The following is an 8194-nucleotide window of genomic DNA, read 5'->3' as shown; positions in this document are numbered from 1 at the left end:
GAACTAGTACATCATTGCTCCCTCTCCCCAGCTGTTGATACAGCACCCCTGAAGTCCCACCTAGCTCGAAGAGTTGTACGACACACGCATTGAGTTTATTTCCCTTTCACGTTGTTTTCAGTACAAAGGTTTTCCTATTTTAATTCTGTTGCTGAGTTACTCCCTGTCTCCATGATGTGGTTTCAACAGCATTTATTGTAATTAAGAAAGACTTCTAAAACCCCAGTGTACAATTTTCCGTGTGAAAACATTAAATGGACTGTGAACATCCTATGAACAGCACAATGGCACTGGAGTTCCTAAAACACCTTCCTAGCCGTGGCTGCCTGTGGACACATCCCAACACTTCCAGATTTGCCCAAAGCACCCAGACTACTGCAACTTAATACCACAGGCAACTTCAAAGTATTGAACATTAAAAATTCCCGACATCCCTTTACAGCTTCAGTATAATCTGAGTCGATAGTGGACCTTTTATCAAACCAAAAATGTGCTGCCCAATGCGGAGAGTGAAATTAATACTGCATGGACAAGGCCAATACACAGTGTTTAATTATTCTTACCCAATTCAGAAGTCAGCTGGTACTTGCTGTCCCCAGTTTCACGCCACACATTGCTATCTTCAGCTTGGAATTTGAAAGCATCTTCTTCAGCACTGGAAGTGGGACAACATTGTATTTTCCAGTTTAGCCTCTTCTTGCAAGTTACAGACCACTACGGTGCAAGACCTTATAGAGCAAATGGCTAATTCTTATAACACAGTGTAAAAGTCTGGACAGATTCTTGCCCATTCTGCGATGCTGGGATAACTGATTATTCCTTTTCAGACTTAAATACACTAGCTACAGAGCGTATGAAATCTCTTTGATCTGACTAGGGAACTAAAAATCTCCCATGTCTGCAGAGCATCTTCCTGAAACAAAGGGAAGTTACTCGACATGTACAAGGAAAACAGGTCCACCTGACAAATTTTGGAACTTGGGAATTAGAGCTTTCCCATGCGGCATGCGTAGCCTAGACACAGGAACACGGAGTCTCTTTAAATTGTTGGGATTCCGTTCGTTTCCTTACCAAGCTGAACACGACTCATCATCGATCAGTGCACACCACATGCACACGCTGCTCTGAAACCAGCTTTTAAATAAGCTTTCTTTGGGGCGGGACAGTGTAGACAGTGCAGGGGGGGCAAAATCATGGAGAAGAGGGAAAGCTTGCTTGAAATCTACTGCCAGTCCAAACCGAATCAACATTGCAGGCCAGATCCTAGGTTCATTTAAATGCATCGGTGAAGTTAATATAATTTATCCCAGGTGAGGATTTGTGGTTTGAATTTTGAACCACTTTGATAAGACGTGTCTAAGTAACAGTCTTTTACACTGTTGATGCTAGCAGCAATCCTAAGAAGGCTAAGTTTATTTTGCTGCATTTGAGCAAGTCATCCACGTAAGCTGGCTACAGCTCCCCAAAACTCTATTTCAGAGACTCCAAACAGAATTCTTCCTCTATAATCTCCCGTGATCATAGATCACACAGTATCTGCGAGGACAGCCAGCAACTGCTTTCTGAAAAGCCTGTTTTATCACTATTCCATTTTATAGCAAAACGCAATCACTCAACTCCGCCAAGCTTCCCTGGGCCTCCAGAGTGCCCAGCCAAGTGAAAACCCAGACAAAAGCGCAAGTGCCCCACATGGGTTGAAGAACAGAAAAAGAGAAATGGTAGGTATGTAAAAAGGGAAGGTGCTTGTTTACAGGATATGCAGTCATTTATATTTAGCAGCTAAATGTTCCATGCTGCTGGTGAAAGACAATGAGGGAAGTAAAGCGGCTGTCAGATAGGTTAACCACCAACTTTAATCTACAGTTTCAGTATTGCTGGGCAGTTGTTTCTGGGAAATTATGCTAGGATGCAAAATAGGTGAGAAAACCCCTAATCGTTTGTTACCTCCTCCTAAAGAACAAGTATTCCTGCCTTTCGTATGAATAAGATCCACTAAAAGGTAGTATTTATTTCTTCATGTCTTGGAGCTCACTTTGTGCCTTGATAAATACCTGTTAAACTGATGACTTGATTGTCTTTTTTTGAACAAACCAAATAAATGAAAAAAGATATTCTATTAATTTCAGAGCTGGATCAAAAACAACGTAACAGAGTTCTTTCAGAATAAAATAATACTTTTAGCTTTATCATTTGACAGAAGTTCCTTTCCATCAACAGCCAAACTGCTGGAAATCCAGTGTCCTGTACAAGAAGCAAGGGATCTCCTTCTCCTTTCCTAAACCATTAAAAAAAAAAATCCTGACATTTGTATCGCCCTCCTCCGAGCTACTCAGTTACGGACGATCGAGCCATTCGTGTAGCTGATTTACTGGAAGGACGACTGGAGCAACAAAACTTCATAGATGTAAGAAACCTTTCTTTATATTTCATGTGGCTCTCGGAGACAAATATGCCAGCTACGCCTCTGGGTTCATGCAAAATGCGTTTGTATAGAAGGTTGGACTGAACTGACACGTTATTTTCAAAAACTATGCAAATTCCACAAAAGCCCCATGCAATGATCGGAGAAAGGGTTGGGAGGTTGCTGTACTATATCCATCTGTTCTATATGAACACAATAACTAACACACAATAAGATTTCCCCTCTTTTGCCTGTGCAATTATTTGTGGGAGTAAGTACACATCTAATAGATCTGTAAGATATTACAGACAGAAATGATGGTACAAAAAGTAAAGGTTAAAACTAAGAAGTAAGCTCTTTATAGCCAAATGCCTGTAAAGTTTATTTGAATTGCTTCTTATCCTAGCCCCAACACTGTGTAGGTTTTTACACACGCTTTGCCTTGTTCTATAGACAGCAATGGAGATATTCCATTCCATAATATTAAGTTAAGCACATGCATCCGTCTTTGCAGGATCTTTTGCTTTCCAACAGTAAAGAGCTATCAACATCTCCCTCATCCCACCGACCAACATCATGAATGTCTCAGTTGCAACTCATCATTCAACAGGTCATTGAAATAAAATATTCTAGTTTCATCAACAGAAAATAAGAATGAGGCTGACTACAGCTTCATACAGCCAGCACCCTGACTCTGACAGTAATCAAACCCGTGTGCCTAGGGAAGAGCATTGCACGAGAGGAAACATTTACCGATGCTTTCCCCAGAGCACTCCCAAGCCCCATCAGTTTGCCAGCCAGGGACCAAATGAGGTTTAGAATTTAAGTGCACAGCTATAAAACTAAATGGGGAGAATGCAGATTCTGGAAGCTCAGGGACCCCTGCTTGGCTTAGCTGATTGCAATTTTGGCATGCCTGTTTATCATCATGTGAACTAGATTGCCATCATCTCAGGCCTTCTTTTGCATTCATACGTTTTAAAAAGAAAAAAAAAACCAACAAAAAACAAAGAAAAAAGCAGCTCATTTCCTTGATGTGGCAGGATACGTGAATTAACCAGGATTCAGGGAAGTCTGAAGTGATTACTCCCTGTATTCTTAAAAGATGTGCATTCAGATGCTTTGAAAGATTCATCTCCCAGGATCGTGTTCTCAACCTTCATATCACTGAATTCATTTATGTAAACGACACATGTGTGTCCCAAGAACAGGAAAGAATAATCCAAAGCCTGAAAAACGCCTCAAAAAGGATGAGAGAGAGCTCACTCCAGTACAATGCAACTCCAACTGTGGTCAACGGAGACTGTTCCTTCGGCTTCACCAGGAGCTAAATCAGGCTTTGAAAGCAGGCAATACTGTCTATTGGAGAAGTACCACTGATTTGGACAACGGTCATATTGATGACCATGACTGAGGGAATGAGATTCCGAGCTGTAACACCACTAGCTGCTTCATTTTAGGCTCTAGGCTGAGCATTTTCATGCTGCCTTGAACAAGAGCAGAGCTCTGGGATCTGCAATGGGCTTGTATCAGTTTTCCAGACGAGGTTTAAGTTGCTGGCTTTAAACTATAAAAGCTCTTGATGATTTGGGGCTTAGTCATAAAGCAGAGATTCCCCAGGCAGGTTCCTGGCCACGTCCCCTGCAAGTGAAAAGACACGCTGGAAACGAAGTTGCTGCATGAGAACCGTGGCACAAATGCCCACAGGTGCCATCGTGTGTTATCATTGCAGGTACACTACAAATACTTCTTACAATTTTTTACTTTTTAAAAAAAAGAAGGCGAACTGAGGAATATAAAATGATTAGATGTGTATTTTGATATACTTATTTATAAAAAAAGAACAAAATGGAGAAAAATTGCAAAAAACGTGTGCTGAAGTTTTTTTCTTGGTTAATAAAAATAGAAAAGGAAAGACGTATTAAGATGCATTAATTTTGTTTCGGTTTACCATTCTCCCTTCCCATTTCTCTCTTGGTAACAAAGAAAAAGAACCAAGCAAGCTGAGTAATAAAGGAAAAACTTTAAAACCAAACCAAACCCAATCAAAAAAACCCAACCCCAAACCAGAAATATTACAAAATGAGTAAATTTTCAAGGCAAGCATTCTACATCATTACGTTTTCAGGGAAGCTTGGGGGAGGAAATAACACACACTGAAAAGAGTTCCTTTTCATGAACTATATGATAAAAATTGTTCTGCCAGAAACCTTTTTCATCCTAACTGATCGGAGGGGGGGTTAGGGAGGAGAGGGAAGATGCAAGTCTCATGAAACTTTACCTGTAGCTAATTAAATACATGGCTTCTCATTTTTAGCATCGTGAACTTCAGATATATGATTTGTTACACCAATGTAAAAAAAAAAAAAACAAACCAAACCCCAAACAAGGAAAAAACCAAATCCTTTTCTGTAGGTAAGAAAAACATTCACTGATGCAGATCACTATTTTTCAACAATCCTAACAAACTCTGGCTGTACGGAGCAGCTCTTTCTTTCCACTAATATCAGAAAATGTAGAAGGCTGAAGAGGAAACAAAAGTTAAACCAAACCATTTAAAAATACAGTACTGTGACAGATTTTATTTCATTTTTATCAGTACTACATGCTTACTACCACTAGGAACAGACATGCCTTTTCTTTTTGTTTGTTTTGGGTTTTTGTTTTGTTTTTTTAAAACCTATATTAAATGTTGACCTAAAGCTTGCTGTGCCTTGGAGATCTGGCTCAGGTGTTAACTGCATGAATTTTTATTTAAATAGATAAGCACTTAAGTTTGAAAATAAGACAAATACAGGTGAACAGGAAAATTAAATTACAAATTCAGTTCATACAAATATCTCTTATTCTATGCACTAAATGCTGTTAATTAGCTGAGATCTTTTAAAAATTCTTAAAATACTTATGAAACATTATTTACAAATTATATAAATAAATCCTAGGTCACTTTTAAATTAACCAATACAACAAAAAAGTCACCTTTTTGTACTGCGTGTACTAAAAATGTTCTTGTTTATTGATCATTACCCAGTTTGCAGTATAAAACGTTTGTTCACTTACATCAAAATGGGTTCAAATAGAAGGAAGGAAGGTATTGGTTTCAAAAGAAAACAAAACAATATTATAAATGCTTAAAATCAATGAGGCTTCTTAATGTTCTTTCCTGCACAGTTTGCAGTCATTTTTAGAAGTCCCTTCTACAGTATTTGTCTTGTGAACAGGTCATCTCAAAATAGCAGAGACATAGTTTTAGCAAAGGGAAAATATTCAGTACATTGCTCACACGTCACAAAGACCTTTTACCAGGAGGGAAAGGACAGAGAACGGAATGTCAGTGGCCAGCACAAGCCTTTACAACATTTAACTTAAAAGGCAGCATTTATAGAACTAATCACAGACTATACACATCCTGCACTGAACAGCAATCAAAAGGACTGGAAAATATACATTTAGGAAAACAAGAGACTGATGGTTTTCCATTACCGTTGTTAAAATTAATGCTTTTCTCCTTGTCTTTTGTTTTAAAACCAGCATCGACACCACCAACAACTACAACTACCTTTTCCTTTAACATAATATATGCCAGGTAACTACTGTACGTGAGAAATGTACAATAAAAGGAGAGTAACCACTGAATTTCCTATGCAGACACGTGAAAATATAAAGCCATACAGATTCCAAAGTGCCATGAATACCAAATTCAAGTGATGGTTTATAGCATGTAGGAAAGAAACTAAATGGAACTTGCTCTATGGGTTGCTGAGCCCTTCAGCTGCATCTTCAGTTTCCCCTTTGGCTGCTTTGGTGAGGATTTCCATCCATTTCATCTGCAGTTCTTCGTCTTCTGCACTGAAATATAGAGTTTGCTGGGACTGGCAAAGCTTAAAAACATGCTTCACGTCAAACTTCTCACCAGAACCTGGTAAAGTGACTTCGTATCCAGGCAGAGGAATAGGACGTGGGCTCCGTCCATCCTAAAGAAGAAAGAACAAATGTAAAAATTCAGCAACAAATGGTATTTGAAATGGGAGGAGCAGGGGTATACTGTGCGGGGATGAAAGATTTCCTCTCAATGGGGTTAAAGAAACGCCTGTTTCAAACAGTTTAAAACTCACTTTGAAGTAGTAAGATGTGATTGGAGATGCATTACCTTACACCCAGACATGGTCACCAGGCACACGCTCAGGCTAGGCAGCTACACCACAGCTCTCACCAAACCAGAGTGTCTTGGTGTGTGCCGCCGGCTGACAACCCCTCCGTGCTAGAGCCGTAGCCTGCCATCCCTGCCCACAGAGCGAACACGCACCCACGTGCTTAAATAAGCACATGAACACAGTTCCAGAGTACACGTGCATTCGGCTCCTTGGTCAGTACTGTACTTAGAGAAGAGGCGATAGCGACTGCTTAACTTAAAACAATAAAAGGCGATGACTTGTTGGGGCTTTATTCTTCTTATTTAACAGATTCCCTTTTGCAGTAAGAATAGAGATCCAGCAGTGGCGTGGCTGGGGATTTGCATGTAATTTCACATAACTTAGGCATGTTGTCTTTTACAAAAAACCCCTCTGCATTAGGTACAGGCAATCAGATCCAGCTGAGAATAGTTCGGTGTAGTCCTTTTTGGACCTCACGGGACATTGGTAAGATTGGTTTAAAGGAGACAAATAAGAGCTGGACACTGAGAGGCACAAAGACAACTACCAGGGAAGAGACTTTGAAATAAAAGAGAATTTCAGATTTTAAATCAATCAGTGAATCTTCTCAGAAGGTCTTGGGTTATTTATGATAACTTTCAGAGTTGTCAAGGAAGTTGAAGCTCAGATTCTTGAACATCCTTTAAAGGCCAGATTAACTCAGATCTAAGGAGTGATACAGCTCTCTAACAGTCACATCTTGAGCATCAACCAACTCCTCCCCTAAGCTCTCAGGAAAGGCGTACTTTGGCAAGGCAGGGTGTGCCATGACCAAGCAACTCGTTTCAGCTGATGCCATTAAAGCATTTTCAAAGGTGAGTCCCCAAACTGAAGTCTAAACCACACAGGCATCGAGCATCTGTAAGAAGCCATCGCCTCTTGTAGCAGCTACTTGTGTAGCAGCCTACTCAAGTTCAATGCCTCATACCAAAGTTAACAAGGCATCCCACAAAGAGGTGGCAAAGTCATTCTTTTGTCACCCCATACTGAGTGCAGGCAGCTTAGTAAATCTGGAAGGGGACCACAGCTCTGAGAACAATCGCAAAAAAATCTACTTTTCTAATACTTAGACTAAAGTAATTCAAGTTTCAGAACTGCTCACATCAATGCAAACACATACATTAACTAAAGGGGCAAAAAATACACAGTCAAAAACGTGTCTACACATTTTATTAAATCAATACAAGCTTCCTGATTTATTAATCTACTACTTGTTATTGTTATGCAAAAACGCCAGAGTCCATCTGCTTCAAGACCAAGCACTAGTCAAGATGTACAGCGACTTTGGGTCAAACACTAAAGAATTCAATTCCTATTTGAGTGCAAGTAATTGTGTTAAAAGCAGCATACAATTTCTAGATCCTGACACCACAGCTGCATCCGTATAAACAGGGAGGTCTCCCAGATGCAGAAGTTTGAACTGGCGTGTACAGAGCAGCTCTAGACCTGCATACGTGGCAGTGCTGAAGCCGGCAAATACGGAACTGATGAACACAAAATGCACAAGAGCGCAGGCAAGCTCGACCATGCCTGCTTCACTGATCTTGTTTTAGAAAAATAGACACTAAGACTTGTCACACGTAAAATTGGAGGTTGCCCG

The 8194-nt window shown here is 40.0% G+C and overlaps 1 protein-coding gene across 1 annotated transcript in view; it reads right to left on the bottom strand.

Moving 5' to 3' along the window:
- Window positions 1-4963: 4963 nt before the first annotated feature.
- The window catches only part of FGD3 (FYVE, RhoGEF and PH domain containing 3), a 112205-nt gene continuing 108974 nt past the window's right edge, over window positions 4964-8194 (bottom strand). Inside the window, exon 19 of the mRNA XM_076345888.1 lies at window positions 4964-6375. Coding sequence (XP_076202003.1) covers window positions 6151-6375 — 225 coding nt within the window. The 3' untranslated portion in view covers window positions 4964-6150. The remainder of the gene's footprint in view (window positions 6376-8194) is intronic.

The sequence above is a fragment of the Aptenodytes patagonicus genome, chromosome 8 (genome assembly GCF_965638725.1).
Source record: "Aptenodytes patagonicus chromosome 8, bAptPat1.pri.cur, whole genome shotgun sequence".
In the NCBI taxonomy this organism is placed as follows: Eukaryota; Metazoa; Chordata; class Aves; order Sphenisciformes; family Spheniscidae; genus Aptenodytes; species Aptenodytes patagonicus.
Note: the sequence above shows the minus strand (reverse complement) of the source record. Positions and strands in the feature narration are given on the sequence as shown.